This window comes from Charadrius vociferus, unplaced genomic scaffold (genome assembly GCF_000708025.1).
Source record: "Charadrius vociferus isolate BGI_N301 unplaced genomic scaffold, ASM70802v2 scaffold39, whole genome shotgun sequence".
NCBI classification, from domain to species: domain Eukaryota; kingdom Metazoa; phylum Chordata; class Aves; order Charadriiformes; family Charadriidae; genus Charadrius; species Charadrius vociferus.
This window is the reverse complement of record NW_009650188.1, coordinates 1,630,310-1,646,077: the sequence shown is the minus strand read 5'-3', so window position 1 is coordinate 1,646,077 and position 15,768 is coordinate 1,630,310. Positions and strand designations below refer to the sequence as shown.

Below are 15,768 nucleotides of genomic sequence, written 5' to 3'. Positions count from 1 at the left end.
GCCTATCCCCGGGACCACCCTCCCGCAAGGCAGTCCCCCGCCCCCGGGCAAACTGGTGTCTCCAAACCAGCTCCCCCCTCCCCAATCGGACAGGGGTATCCATGTGTCCTTTGGGAATATGGGGTCGCTCGCCCCCAAACTGACCCCCGCGGGCAGGGCCAGAGACCCCCCCAGACCAGCGTGCCCCTTGGATCGGCACCCCTGGGCGAGCAGGTTTGAGGGCTCCCTTGCCAGGGCACCCCAAAGCAGCATCCCTGCAGCGGGGTGCTTCCCGGTACCCCCCCAGGGGCAGGCAGGGCTGGGTACCCCATCCCCTCCCTGCACTGGGGGCTGGCCGGTCACCTCCCCAGGGTGGGCAGGAAATGAGGTCACCCCCTTCGTAGGCAGAGTACGTTGCCCCAGGCAGGGCACCCCAACGTCCTCTTGGCATGGGCTGATGGAGCCGCCCCAGCAGGAGGCTGTGGGGCAGCGGTGGTGGGGGGTGTGCCTGCCTGGCTCTGGCAGGACTCCCTGGGCTGCCTGCATGGGTGGGAATAAGGTTGGGAAGGGAGGAAGCTTGCGTGTCAGAGGCAGTTGCTGGAAACCCCCAGGTTCACCCACCAGACGCCCAGGCAGAGCTTGGGTTCCTGCTGTGCTAGGTTTGTCACAGGAAGAGATTGATGTGTCCCAAAAAGAGTGGTACTACTGCTGTTCTACCCACCAGGACCTGCTTGTCCATGTCCTGGAAAATGTCCTTCTGAACAGGAGCACCCAGCCCTGTGACTTTAGCAGAGCCTGGTGGGGTGTTGTGAGACCGGCCTGTTCTCCAAAGGCTGTAGGGATGACATGGCTGGTTTTCCCTTGCTGCTCCCCTCTGAAGTTTGGTTCTCCACCTCTCTGAACATCATGCTTTGTAAAAGAGATGAGCTGCCTCTGGCAGGTTTTGTGGTCTTCTGGGCAGTAGTGGAGAGTGGTAGAGCGTGATGACTGTGTAATTGCTCGTTACCAATGCCTGTCACTGTGTCTCATCCTAGTGACTCTGTACGGCGTGTTCACTAACCACTACTCTGCGAATGGCCCGTCTCGCTGTCTCCTGTTGGAGCTGCTGGACATCAGCGTGTCCGAGCTGCTGCTGCACTCCAGCAACCAGGGCTGCTCCATGTGGATGATCCAGCACTGTGCCCGAGATGTTCTCGAAGCCCTGGCTTTCCTGCACCACAAAGGCTACGTGCATGCAGACCTCAAGCCGCGCAACATCCTGTGGAGCGCAGAGGAGGAGTGCTTTAAGCTCATTGACTTTGGACTTAGCTTCAAAGAGGGGAATCAGGTTTGGAACGTGCCGCTCTCGAAGCGGTTGGCTCTGTGTTGAGTTGTGTGGGTCTGTGATGCTTTCGGCTTACGAGTGTGGGAGTTGACGTGACCTGCTGAGACTAGTAGCTGAGCTGGTGCTGAGGGTTTCCTGGAAAAGGCTAAAATGTTGTCTGGCCCCAGAAACAGAAGCTTATATTGCCGTTCTTCTCGCGTGTCTCTGGTTTCTGTTGATGTCTTGGCCTTTGTGCTACACATGACCACGAATTCCAAAGTTAATGATGCACTGAAAAAAAATGGATGTCTCAGCTTCCTGGAAAGTTTGCAGGTTTTCATGTGGTCAGATGAGTGGGAGCACCCAGATCTGTAGAATTTCCTTTTATCATTCCTTATCGTACGGAGCAGTAATCCAGGTGTCACCATCAGCCTGCCCAGTCAATTGCGTTATCTCTGGCAGTGTCCTTGTGCTTGTCTTTACTTTCATCCTACCTTCAGCAGTTTCCCTTTTTCAGGAAATCTGGATGTTTCTTTCCCATGTTATTAGGTTGATGAAAGTCTATGCTCTGGTTCTGGGTAAGCAGTGTTGGTTCTTTACTGACACAGACAGATCTCTGCCTGTTCTACTCTGCTTTTCTCATTTGCTGGGCTTTCGCTCCCTCTTCATGCTGTCACTTCTTTGTTTTGGTGATACTGGATTTTGTAGTTTTGTCCTTGCCCTTTTTAGTCTCTTCCGTGGCCTCTGATGAAAGCCTCGTGATGAGCCTGATGAGAGCCTCAGGAGGTTCTGCTGTTGGCTTGATAGATCTTCCTTTCACCCCTACCTCTCTAGCGGTCTGCGAGAGGTATCAGTAAAGCTTTTTCATCAGGTGACCTCTTAGCAAATTTGCCTTTAATCAGTGGGTGATGGACAAAGTCTAGTAAACAAACTATGATTTTCCTGTGCAGATGTTGTCCTGGCTTGTCCCTACTCCATGCACTGTAGTCATTTAGAGGTTTTAAATTTGTATACTTTTTTTACTGGTTTACCTGGTATTGATGGTGCAGCCCACTGATCTGTGAATACCAGAGGGTTGTGTGGGTGACCTGTCTCTGAATTCTTTGGTACAGGAGCTGTTTTTAATGTTTGTACTTCTTTACTCCTCCATGTTATTCAGTTCTCCCACGTTCTTGGCTGAACGTTGGTTTGTGCTGGTAATCTGTTGCTGTCTATCAGCAAAAAACATTCTCCTGGTGTCCTATGTCCAATGCAGATATTTTTTTTATTTTATTTTTTTTTTAATCAGGAATGTGTTTTGCTGCTTGCTCTTTGAGTTGCCTCATAGTAGTTGATCAGGTGTTTTCTTTGCGTCTATGATTCCTTCCATTCTGTTCCTTTGGGGCTGAGTTTCCTTTGCCCGTTCTCAGAAATATGGTGGCTATATGGGCAAATCTTCTGACCCTGCTTTGAACATGTACCAGGTATCGTCTTCCCCTCGCCACCCCTGCCTTGGGCAGCAGCATACATGCATGATTTCCTTATCTGAGTCAAGACTTTTATTTGTGACGGCTCTGCCGAACTTGTCCTTGCATAACTTTTCCTGCCGTTACTGTTTAACAGAGAATGGCTGTACATAGAGCAAGGTCTCAACCACTTACATCTCTCAAAACGCTTTAGATGGTAGGAAGGAAATCCCATCTCGCTCTTTTTGCTTGTGGCGTTGACCACGGTGTTTTCTCTGTTTCGGAATGTTGTTTGGTGGGGCTGCTAAATTGCTACTTTTGCTGTGCTAGAGGTTCTGCTCTTTGCTGATAGGAGGAGGGATGCTGATGAGCAATTTGTGTATCAATTTTTTTTAACTTCCTAAAACACTTTTGAGCTCTGTTGCCTGAAAATGTCTTCTCTAAACTTTATTTTCAATTGGAGAACCAGATAATTTTGGTTCGAATATATTCCCCTGGTAAGAATTCCCAATCCTGTGCCTTACCCGGGAAGTAGGCTTGCATATTCTTCTGTCATTCCTTGAGTCGCATCAGTGTGTCTAAAATGAGCCCTCCCATGTTAAAAAGACGCAGCATGCGGTTTTGTCTTTGGACGCTTGCAAGACTTGGCTAGACAAAGCCACTTCTGACCGGGTATTGGCTGTGAGGAGGAGGCTGGACTGCAGACCTTCAGAGCAGCTCCTCCAGCCAGCAGTTGTGCCATTCTATAATTTCCTATTTTCTTTTAAGCAGGCAGCGTGGGGGCATTTTATTTTACTCTGCCAGCCGCGGCAGCTGGGCAGGTATTGATTGCTGCAGCGCTTCTGGCTGCGAGGGAGAGAAGGAAGAAGTGCGTGGGAAGTGTCTGTGATAATTTCCTTGTCTGAGTGTTAGGTGCCGGCTTCATTCTTTTAATGTTTTGTTCCAGAGAATATCAGTACTTGAATAATGGCAGCTGTTACTGATCCTCACTGTTTGGAGCCGGCTGTTTGTGCTCTCATTCCGCCAACGTGGGAGCGTATTGTGGGTGTTCAGCCCTTATCCTGAAACTTCTAGCATCTTCTGCGCTTGGGAGAGGTTAATGGGCCGGTTGGTGGTGACGTGCAGCCTCTTCCTCCCAGTAGTGCTGTCTTTCAGAGAGATTAGGTGTTAGTGGGATGCCTGCTGTTTTGCTGGGAGATGTTTTCTCTTCCAGACAGTCTTGTTTTTTTCCTCATCAACCCGGCAGTATAGCGAGTTGAACTGCTTGCCTAACACGTCTGGCTGTACAATGCTTTCCGTCAATTTAGCAATCGTATTTTGGTGACCCATTTGGAAGGACGTCTGTGAACTGATTTAAGGCTAGAGCGAAGAACCCGAATCTGGAAAGTTAACTTTTTCTGTGTGTTTGATCTTCCGTAGGATGTGAAATATATTCAAACAGACGGGTATCGGGCTCCAGAGGCAGAACTGCAGAACTGCCTGGCGCAGGCAGGGCTCCAGAGTGAGACGGAGTGTACTTCTGCTGTGGATCTGTGGAGTCTGGGAATCGTTTTACTGGAGATGTTCTCAGGAATGAAACTGAAACATACAGTCCAATCTCAGGAATGGAAGGTGAGTGAGAGCTGCTGCGGGCATTCTTGTTTGCACCAAACGAGTCATCCTGCTTCTTGTTTGTAACCTGGATTTGTGAGGTAGCACCTGGCAACTAGAGAGTGCCTCCAGGATGTTGGTCTAATCCTATTACCTTGAGAGTTAAGGTTCCAGAGCCTTAAAGACCCACCTGCCCTGTGGGACTGGCCTGTCTGAATGCTGCCTGTGTTCAGGTTACTGGAAGCTGAGGGTTCCAGGAGTCTGTGTTTGGAGCCTGTGTTTTCCCAAGATTTGGGAAGTGAGTTGCGCTGCCTGTAGTGTGGCACAGAAGGAAGAACGAAATGGATGGCTGATGGCTGCCAGCTAGTTCAGCAGCACAATGGCAGAGGAATTATTTGCTGGTTTTAGTCTAATGTTAGCTCTAATTTGGGGGTCTTCTCGTAAGTCTAAATCCTGTGAAAACAAGAGGAAACCTCTGTGTTGTGAGCCTGGAGGTTGACTCTGTCCCCTGTTCTGTATGAAATAATTTTGTTTTGTGTTCCCTTTCCCAGTAAGAGTATCCTTTCAGCATCAGAATGTCCACAGTAACAGCAAATTTACCTTGGGCGTGGAAATTTCCAGCTTTCACACAGGCAAATGTGAAAACCTTCATCGGATGTGGGCCTGCTGGTTTAACCTGTGAGGCTTGAGCACGGGGGATCTCTCACAACATGCCACAGTATGGGAGCCCTCTGCATCCAGTCCAGGAAATGATGGGATATTGCAAGCTTTGCATTGGTCTTTTTTTTCCCCTCCCGAAGCACTTTTTCTTTTTCTTTTTCTTTCCAGACAAACAGTTCTGCCATCATTGATCGCATATTTGCCAGTGAAGGGGTGGTTAATTCAGCCATTCCAGCTTATCACCTCAGAGACCTTATCAAAAGGTATCTTATCATGTTTACTAACTGTTGCTTATAGATATGGTCTGTAAAGTCTCACACCTTGCTCTTGGTAACTTAGAGCCCACATCTAACACTTTTTTTTTTTTAATCTCCCTGCCACTGTGTTAGTGACAAGTGCAAGCATTAGCAGAGATGCTTCAGCTTCTCTGATTTTGGCACAGTTTGGAGTAAGCACATAAAGAGTATCAGTCGTGATGTTAATCATTTGCTGTTTCAGTGTTTTGCACTTCCTGCCAGTGAGGTTATATTTGGAGAAAACTGGAGACTTTGCTGCTTTTGGGGAGTGTTGTCAGAACCGAGGGAAGGGGGCAAACAGTGCTGCTTCTCCACTGCTGTCAAGATCCAAATGCACTTGTGCAGCTCTCTACCGAGAGGTCTGCTGAGGGGATTGTTTTCGCCGTCTGTGACTCTGCTCTGAGGCTACAGAGTGAATGAGGACACAACTTGGCAGAAATAGCATCGGGAGCTGCTGGTAAAGCTGAGTAGGGGATGTTCTCAGGCAAGCCCTGGGCTATTAGCTGCTTTGAATCCCATTTGTGGAAAGATGTGGGAGCTGTGATAACTTCCATGAGACTGCATGTGTGCCTGAGACGTGGGCTGCATGGCCTGGGGAGATGGAGCTGGAACATGCCATGTTCCATGTGAACTTGTAAGTGAGCAACTTCCATCATTTGGTGCTGAGAGACATCGAGAAGAAAGCCTATTGTACCGTGTACCCAAAATGCTTTCAGGGGATCCTTCTGGTGTGCTTCAGCTGTGAATTGGAAAACGTGCTTCTCACTCTTATCTTTGTACCATAAGCACCCCAAAGATAGGGTATTCCTCTGTACTGGTTTCCATCCTGAGTTGAATTTGTCAATGCAGGAATGTCACGTGCAAGATCATAAAGGTGTCTTCTCTTACAGCATGCTTCATTGTGACCAAGGAAAGCGAGCCTCCGCTGAGAAGGCTTTATGCAGCCCGTTCTTCAGCATTCCCTTTGGTAAGCTGTGCACGTCACCCCCTCTCACAGCTTTCTCAGCACGTACTGGAAGCAGCACATAGTGTAGCTAAATTGTGTTGTTTCTGATTCTGGCCTCATTGCTGCTCCTTTGCCCTTTGTGGCACTCGCCAGCCCTCTGTGGTACCACAGCAGGCAGGTGGGAGCGATACCCATGCTCTCGGTGCTGCCCTGCCCTTCTAGCCCTGCGGGCTGTCCCTTTTCTCTGGTTGGACTCCCATTAAATTCTGCCCAGAAATAACCAAGGTATTTACCTAATATTGTGACTGTTAAGGTGCTTTTTGCAGTGCTGTTTTTGGTGAGTGGATGGTTTTTCTTATGCCAAGTGTTTCCCAGTTCAGAAGCCGGGAACATGAGCCACTAGGGCAGTGGCTGATGGTAGCATCTGCTGCTGCCTCCTCTGTGTAGGTCGAATAGTTCCAGTGTGTTCTTGTGGTCCAAGCCTATTTTTGCAGTGACTGACCTGCCTCTTCAGGTGCCTGTGTGGCAGGTCACAGACAGATGTCACTGTCGCTTTCATCTGGCACTTTGTCTTTGGTTTACTAAAATGGTGGTGTTTCCTCAGGACCACCTCCATGTGGGTTACATGTGTCAGCAAAAGATAGGCTGAGACCGCCCTGTTTAGGCTCCTATCCCTCCCTGTTTTCTGTTCCAGAAGCAACATGGTAGCGTTCTCGAGAGCATGTCTGCTTTCAAGAACACCAGTGAAGACCTCTGCATCCAGCTTTTCTGCAGTATAAAGTAATGCTTCAGGCATCCAGCTGCTGGCTGGGCTAGCATTTTCCCTTGAATCTTAGCCCTGCTTTTCCTAAGCTGCTTGGTGTATCTTGCAGTGAAGGTTGTTTAGTATTGCCATTTGAGGTCACGTCAAGATACTGGTATTCCTGTGTATTAGGCAAAGGTAACAAACTTGTTCCTGTTTTCAGACTTCGCTTGCGTCTCAGAAACTGGGACTGTTGTATTCAAAGCCACCTTCCGTGGCTGAACCTTGCGGCCAGTATTGCTTTAGAGCAGAGGGAATAGTATATTGGCAGTGCATTCTGGTCTGGTTTTAAACACACAGACCTCTAACTGTACCTCGGAAGGTGCTTCTGTGGTTAGTGCTACATGGTCTGTGTAACAGCTTCAGTTTTACTTAGTTCTCTCTGCTGGTTCTCTTCTTTGCCAAACTTGTACGTACGCTTGTCTGCACAAAGAAGCATTTACTGTAGCTTTCCTAGGAAGTCAGAAAATGATCTGTCATTGCCTTTCACTTGGACGTGGTTTTTCTGTTTAGAGCAAAGACAGCTGAGAATGGCTTTCCTTGTCATTTACAGCCGAGTCTTGACTTTCCAGTTCATCAACTTCTTTCCTGAGCTGCTTGCAGGCTTTGTGTTGTCAGTGTGGTTGATATCACCTGGCACTTTGAAGAGGAGCAGAAGGGCTGGGCAGAAAGTACCTCCCAGGGCAGAAGGGTATTGCAAAAAAATGCATTTGTCACTTGGTTACAGGAAGACCAGATGGCTCTGAGTCCTAGGGGTTGGTTTGTCTCCCTCTCTGAAAAAAGACATGTGAAATGAAGGACAGACTTACTTGAATAAAAGGGGAAGCATAGAAGACCAAGGCAATACTTAAATGTTCTTTCAGTCCTCGGTTCATCTGATGTCTCTTGGTTGCCAGCAGTCTGGTGGAAGAGTCGTCCCAGCGGTTCACTTGGAGCTGGAACATGCCTGGTTATCTGAATGCAGCACCTTTCTTCGAAGGGCTGTCCCTGAGTGCTGTCTGGGCATCGTTTAGACTGATAAGGCCTTTCATACTCTATGCTTTTCATAAGGACTCCTCCATGTCAGACAGGAGCGATTTATAGTGGGTGTGCTTGTCTGTCATCTCCTCTTGCACTATGAAATCAACATCTTCTGTGTCTGCCTGGCAAAGATGTCAGCTTCCTCATACATATTGTGTGCTTAACTTGGAAAAGTATTTCCAAGGAAATAATAGCCTGCTATCTTTGCAAACGTAGTCAGAAGGCTTAGACTGGAGAATTGGAGCCATTTCTTCCCTTTTCTCTCCCCTCTCTCACCGTCTAGTAGGAGAATTCTGAGGTACTGCTATTGTGTTTTGCTACTGTAGCTGCCAATACAAATAAAAACATTAACACTCTCCAAGTACTGCAAGTTGGTCTCCCAGATCTTAAATTCATGACTGGTGTGCCAGTCCCTTTCAGAAACATGAAATCAAGCTTTTGTCCCTGGAGAAGTGACATTGTCCTGGCTGCTTTGAGTTTCTAGAGGACTGGGTGTCCTCTTGGACATGGCTCATCGTTTGGTGTTAGTCTGTCCACGTTGGCTGTTTCCTTCTTCCACAGTAGTATCTATGCTGCCCTGTTCCAGGCTGTTCTGGAGCTGCTTGTTTTATAGACGCATGGCAGCGGGCTTTATTTCTGCTCCTGTACAGTTGTTCACAGGATCACAGCTCACCCACCTTGTGGCCACCCTCTTGTGGCCATATCTTGTTCTGTAGCACTGCATCGTTTAAGAATTACGTAGTTTCCCCCATTTCTGTTGCAAGACTGTATGGTGGTCTTTAAACCAGTGCATTGCAGTTGGATTTTGAAAGGAGGAAGGAAGGGAAAGGCATCGTCGAGAGTGCTGGGGCTTGTGCCTTAGCATGGCTTAAGAATTGGAGTTAGAGAAGCTGGCCAGCCTGTTTTCAGCTTGTCTGGTAGCAGTGGCAGGAGAGGTTTTTTCTTGCACAGTAGTTCTTTCATCTTCTTGCATCTCCATATATACGGGACAGTTTGCTCAACTGTCACAGCTCTTGAGGGCACATCAGTTTCTGAATCTGAGCTGAGTAGACATAACTCAAGTCTTAATTTCTGCTAGCTTTGTAATTTTAAAAGCAGTTTCAGGTGCTGGTCTCAGTATAATGGCAGAGTGCACTGAACTGTTTGGAAGAGTCTCAGTGCACAAGTGAAGATAAGTTGGAAACAAAGAGAATACAAGCTGTAAATGCAGGTAATAGTGGAGAGAAGCAAAACTGATACTGCAAAGAGCAGTAAGTGCTTGTGTACGATAGCGCATATTGAGTCAACTTCCTGTTTTCTTGCTCCTTTGGACTTTGATTTCTTTTTTTTTTTTTCCCCTTCTCATTCTGTGGGTGTCAAACAGCTCCCCATATCGAAGATTTGGTGATGCTCCCCACGCCTGTGCTGAGGCTGCTAAATGTTCTAAGTGATGCTTCTCTGCAGTGCGAAGAAGAATATGAAGGTTGGTGCAAGCCATGCAATTCCCATACAGCAATGTTGTCTTACAGACTCTGTTTTGTTTGGCTTTGGTGATGTGTGAGCAAACAGAAAAGCAATTAATAGGTGCAAGAACAGCAAAGAGCTCCTCAGCTGAGATTTGGTACCAAGTGGGTCAACTGCACCAACACAGAATAAACTAAAAATTGAGAGAGAAAGCAGAGCTTGTAGTGAGTTTTGAAGGATCCCAGATTAAAAAAAAAAAAAAAAAAGGTTTATTTTGATTTTTCTTCTTTGGTTAAATGCCTGCAGACCTTATAATGTGTTTGTGGCTCTGAGCTTCTGCTGGACATGCACAGGACTCTGGAGCCCAGTTAGCAGAGATCCTCAAAAGTTTGCTAGTGAACTTATCCAAGATCTCAGCAGAGCACTGAAATTCTTCATCTGAGTTCTTAAACTGTAGCAAAAACCATACATGGTAGGTGGCAAGGCACGTCAATGAAATTTGCACTTCTGCTTGCTCTCAAATCCATGAGTGGTGAAAGCTGGAGAGCTCTGGGGATATGAGTTTAAAAGGCTGGGTTCTGCTCACATAAAGAAGGGTTTGTGGCAGCTACTTTAGTGCCCCTCCTCCAAGTGCTGTAACTGAAAAAAAAAAAAAAAAAAGGCAAAAAAAAAAAAAAGCACTCACAAAACACAAATGTTTTAGTTACTGGAAGGGCAGGCTTTGTGTGCAAGGAAAAGGACTGTCCGTGTGCTCCAGGCCCTGCTGTCAGGGATTCACTGCCTGCAGGTTTGTGTTCCTGAGCCTTAGTTCAGACACTTCGTTCTCGTTATGCGGCCATTAAGCAGTGTCAGCTTCTGCCATGGCACCTCTCTATTGTTTATTTTAAATTGAGAGGAAAAGACTATTTGTTGACTGAGCGTTCCTGATGTGTTCATCTGGCCTGCATTTGTTTCTTGGCTCATCCTAGTTTGTGAAGCAAAAGGCAACCAGCTCTTTTCTTTCTCAGATATCCTGGAAGACATAAGGGAGGAGTGTCAGAAATACGGACCGGTGGTTTCCCTGCTTATTCCAAAGGAGAATCCTGGTAAAGGCCAAGTAAGTGAATGGAGGGAAGAGGCTGTGTATACACTCCATGTGCTGCAGGACTGCTGCTCAGTGCCTGGCAATCTCCTGGCTGATGACAGAGCTAAAAATAGCTGGTTGTCTTGAAAGACAGCACAGGTTCCTTCCTGGTTATATAAGGTTGCCTTATCTGGGAGGTCCCCAAAGCGCTTTAGCAGGGGAGCAGGGGTACGGGAGGGAAAGGGAGAAGCCAGTGAGCGGGAGGTGAGGCATTGAGGATGTAGAGTGTCATCGTACTTTCTCCCACCTCATCATACTTTCTCCCACCTCACCAAATGTGCTGCCCTTAAAAATGAGGGGCAAGAGGTGAAATACTGGTTCAGAGGTGCGGCTCCTTCCTTTTTAGCTCCACTGCTCTGGGCTCATCCAAGGATAGAGGGGAAAAATTTGTTCGGGATCTGTTTCCCCAGTTGTAGGGGTGAGAGGGGATGGGTGGCGAGCTGTAATGGAAGTGCTATTTCTACTCTCTTTCAGGTCTTTGTTGAATATGCAAATGCTGGTGATTCCAAAGCTGCCCAAAAAATGCTGACTGGAAAGATTTTTGATGGCAAGTTTGTTGTGGCTACGTTTTACCCACTGAGTGCCTATAAGAGAGGATATCTGTACCAAAACTTGCTGTAGGCAGTAGCAACAATCAGGAGAGTTGTCTTGCTCCTCTTCCTCACATGTTTTACAGTTGAATGTACAAAAGAGCTTCCTAGCCCTGCTTTTGAGTCATCTGTGAAGGAGAGATGCAAAGGACTTAAGTGGGCTTTGAAACCTTTACTGCTGCTTTGTGATGTGCAGAGGAGGCCGGGATGGCTTTCAGCGTGTGCTTGTGTGTGTGTTGTGCTTGCTCGTTTACATTGGGTGTGTGGCTTTGCCCCGGCGGGCGCTCAGGTGGCCGGAGTGGTGACTGGGGGAACCTGGGAGGCCGAGCAGATCTTGGCAATTGCTTTTAAGTGATTTAAAATGAGGCCATTTAAAGTCCTGGCCTCAGCACTTGACTTTGTTCTAGAGAGAGGATTTCTTTGTTAAGCTTTCCTATAATGCATGTACTCTTCTCCAGTAGTGCTGGAGAGGAGGAGGAGGTGGAAGGCTTCTCTGCCTTTTGATATCTATGGTGAATAAAGAACCAGAAGCGCTATCCTCTCTAAACTAGACCAGGAAGACTTTTGAGTCTTCACATCACGTAGACCAGAGGGAGGCAGTGGAATCAGATCTGCTGAGCCTATGGCGTTACCCTGTCGCCGCCTCGTGACCCGAGAAGAGCCGTCCGTCTGACCTGGCACAGGTGGCATGCTGGGCTTAGGCAGCGAGGTGCGGGTGACGCTGCCTGCGGTGAGCTGAACTTGCTTGTACGCCCTGAGGTGGGCAGGGACTGATGGCGGATACGTGTTGTCAGAGCAGTGCCAGCCTCAGCCCCGACACAACCTGTAAGCACTTTGTAGCCTGAGGTGATGTTGAAAACCCTGTCGTGCGGAGTCATCTTTCTAGCATATACTCTGTGCTGGCACTGATGCTCCCTAGCTCTGATGCCAAATCATCTGTAATACGTAAGCGTCTTCACGTGATATTTTTGGAAAGAAGTTCTACAGCACGCAGTATTCTTTGTGTCTCAGCGGGACTCCTGCCCTGCGAGTCTTCTAAAGAAAAGAACAAATATTTGTCTGTCGTAGGTCCCACGCTTGGCTTTTCTGTGTTGTGCGTTTTGGTTTTGCATTAACCCATTAGACTTGTAGATTAGAAGCACTGACACTTTTGGTCCTTCATAGGTTACACAAAGGGCCTGAGGCAATCTGAGATCCTGTATTGAAAGGGCTTGGTCAGACTCCAGACTTGACTGGCCAGCAGAAGGTCTTTCCCAGTGTCAGGGACAACAGCCACGTGCTTTTTGGGGGAAAAAAACAAACAAACAAACAAACAAAAAAAACCAACTGGGTGAGCAGCATCACTGCTCCCCCCCCAGAGCATGCTCTCTGCTCATGTGGCTTCACTGCGCAGGCAGAAGCTCAGTTGGGCAGCTGCCAGCACGGGGCAGGCGGTGGCTGGTTTCCCAGGGGTGTGCAAACCCGTACACCCAGCAGAGCCTCTGCCTGCAGGGATGGACGTTTTGCTCCTGGCAAGCACAGCGTGGAACAGCCCTACGTAGAGGGGGACCAGCGTATTCTGGCTTGCAGCCCTGGTACCAGTTTTAGTGAGGAGGAGAGCCCCTGTGAGTTCTTTTCTCCAGCTGAAATACTTGTGGGCAGCTGCCTGAACTGTCTCTGACTTTCCCTGGAATAATACCTGCATTACCTTGCAGTTTACTTTTTTCATCTTGCTGATGCTGGACTTGCTGGAATCCTGCACTTAGAAGTTCTTGATTTTTGCCCTGTGCGCGTGTGTGCGATGTGTCAGGAGATCCAATGTCTGTAGCATTTCAGGAGTCTGAGTTCATCTCTGTGCTGGTGTAGAGTCCTGTCTACTGTGGCCCTTTCCAATCTCCCCCAGAAAGGACCAATCTCTTTGAACATTTCTGTTGCCTTTGAGGTGGTAGGTTTTCCAGGAAAGAAAAATATAAATCCCACAATGAATTTTAAGGTGTGATTTTTTTTTTTTCTGGTCAGACATTTTCTGGGAATGATGCTACTTTGGTGTACGTAGCTGTAAAGCAGCTTTGCGTAGATGGGGTGTGTGATTCATTGCTTTTAATTTAACTGTCCTTGCAGTGAAGCACTTGTAGTGTCTGGAAGGAATTGGATGATTAACTGGGTGAGGGTTTTTCCTATGTGAAGAGCAGTGTTTAAAGTACTCTAAGTATTGGTAGGTATTGACTGACCTCAGCTCTTGAGTTGTTGCTGTCCCTGGTGGGCTGAGTCAGGGGTGAAAGCACTTTGGCCCAGAAATTAATGTGTTGAATGTCATTGTGTCAGCAGCATTAAGCTGGCTGCCTGTGGGCCTGTCAGCTAGCAGAAGCAGATCCGAGAGCTCCTGCCCTGCTGAGTGCCAGCCCACATTGGGACCTGCAGAGCTCCCCTGGGTATGGGACGTGAGGTCTGTCACCTACAGCGGTACCGGGACAGGGAGATGCTGGTTATCGCATGCATTTTTCTAGGACTGTGGACTGCTCTGTCATCTTTCAAGCATATCTCTGTCAGAATTATGCTTTGGATTTGCAACTAAAGATAAAGAGTTAGGCCAGGATTAATCTTTAGAGAGGAGCTACAACCTGTTCCCACAGCATGGTAGAGCTGTTCCACCAGAGTTTGGCAGGGGTTTTGTTCAGCTGCTTTAATAGGAGCTAAATAAATCTTCAAGATGCAAACTCCTGCTACCAGGTTTTTCTCTCCAGATGCTCATTGCCCAGGCTTGAGCACTGAGCTGGGAAAAAAAAAAAAAACCAACCCAAAGCTGCTTTTTTTTTTTTTTTATTTTCCTCATGGCAAGAGTTGAAGATGCTGATCTCTGTCCTGTCACTGGATCCAGCCCCTGGCTTCCCCCTGCAGGCTGTGGGGTACAGGGAGGTTTAGAAGCTTCTTGGAGCAGAAGCATTTTATCATTATCCCTCACCCTCTGCCTTCAAAGCCTTTTTCTATCAAGCTGAAGCTCACTCGGGTGTCTCAGCGATCTATTGGTGGCTTGGCATAAAATTCCTGTCTGCTTGAGTTGCAGAAGCATTGAGGCTTTCCACTCAGATGCTCGTTGGGTTTCTTGGTCTGTACTGCTGACACAGCTTCCTCCCAATAGGTGTAGCACTGACCTACATAGTCCTAGCTAGGTGACAGCCAGATGTGAAAACGCGCAGGCTGCCTTTGAGAGAGGGATCTGCTTTAGGGGGAGAAAGGAATGAAAGATGGAGCCTCAGGAGGAAGCCAGGGAAGGCTGGCACTGCTTCGGTGGGATGCCACGGCAGGTACCCGGCCCTCCTCCCTGGGAGGAGGCAGTCCAAGGGGCTGTGTCCCCTCAGAGTGTGTGCGTGTGAATGGGGAACGCGTTGGCGCTCAGCTATATCTTGGTGGCATTTGGGTTTCGTAGCTGATCTGACACGAAATGTCACTGCCAGTGGAAGAATAGCTGTCCTTCCTCTGCTGCCAATGTCTGCAGGGGGAGCAACGAGGGAGAGAGAAATTTCTTTGCACTTCCACCTATTCATTAAACACAAGGAGGGTAACTGGTTTTTAAATCACTGGCCAAAGCACAAGTCAGCTCCGATTTTAGTTGTATTCCTAATTTGAGCCTCGCTGGTCTCCAGCCTCCTAACGACACAGCCTGAGCACCGCGTCGCACCCGGGTTGTCTTTCCAGAGCGTTCAGTACTCTTCCTCCTGCTGTGCCGGATCTGTAACCACGTGCCTCCCTTCGGGTTCGATGTCAACTGTTGTATCCCGTCACGCACCGTTGCTGAGCAGATGTGTGCTTGATACCGATGATTAATAAACAATGCTTCAGTACGAAGCAGCTGTCCAGCATGCTTTTCTTGTGGGACTACTGGTGAAATGCCACGTAGCTGAGCAAGTGCTCTGTCACCCTGTCCTGGGGACACACACACAGGGCTGTGACCCAGCCATGGCAGCGCCGGCATCTTGTGCTTGACACCTGCCGCTATGGGGGCTCGCTCACCCCTGAAAATCCTGGTTGGTGGGAGCGCCGGGATGATCTTTGCCTGGCCAGAGCCTGACGTGTCCCCTCCCTGTCACTTGGGGCCGTGCCTCCTTCCGCAGCACCGCTTACTCACGCCACGCACAGTCGCTTTCCACGCTCTGGCGTAACGGTTTCCGAAGTGATATCATTTGGAGGGAAAATCGCCTGCGGCCGCTCCCCAGGGGATATGCTGTGAATTGTGCAACTTTTGGCAGGCCTCGGCTGTGCGCGCCTCCCCAGCCCCGAGGTGACGCACGGGGTGAGGCGGCGCCGGCGGGGTGACCAGATTTTTGGCCCGCACTGATTTTTACCACGTGCTCCCCTAAAATTAGGGGGCGAGGGATCTCTGCAGCCCTGCGTCCTGCGGCTGACCCCGGCGAGGCTCCTGGGGCCCGGCCGGCTGAGAGGACTGCCCTATGCGGGGCTCCTCCTTTGCAGAGACCTCACCTGCCCTTTTTGGGGTTGTTTTTTGGGTGGGTTTGGGTTGTTCTTAATTTTTTTTTTTTTTTTATCTGCATACCTCTCCCCTCTTGCTGCAGGATGGGGGCTGCTTCCCCGGG

The 15,768-nt window shown here is 48.7% G+C and overlaps 1 protein-coding gene across 1 annotated transcript in view; it reads left to right on the top strand.

Moving 5' to 3' along the window:
• Nucleotides 1-11,307, top strand: part of UHMK1 (U2AF homology motif (UHM) kinase 1) — a 13,376-nt gene extending 2,069 nt beyond the window's left edge. Inside the window, exons 2-8 of the mRNA XM_009892884.1 lie at nt 1,014-1,306; nt 4,147-4,338; nt 5,146-5,240; nt 6,164-6,240; nt 9,405-9,503; nt 10,492-10,580; nt 11,082-11,307. Coding sequence (XP_009891186.1) covers nt 1,014-1,306; nt 4,147-4,338; nt 5,146-5,240; nt 6,164-6,240; nt 9,405-9,503; nt 10,492-10,580; nt 11,082-11,228 — 992 coding nt within the window. The 3' untranslated portion in view covers nt 11,229-11,307. The remainder of the gene's footprint in view (nt 1-1,013; nt 1,307-4,146; nt 4,339-5,145; nt 5,241-6,163; nt 6,241-9,404; nt 9,504-10,491; nt 10,581-11,081) is intronic.
• Nucleotides 11,308-15,768: the final 4,461 nt, after the last annotated feature.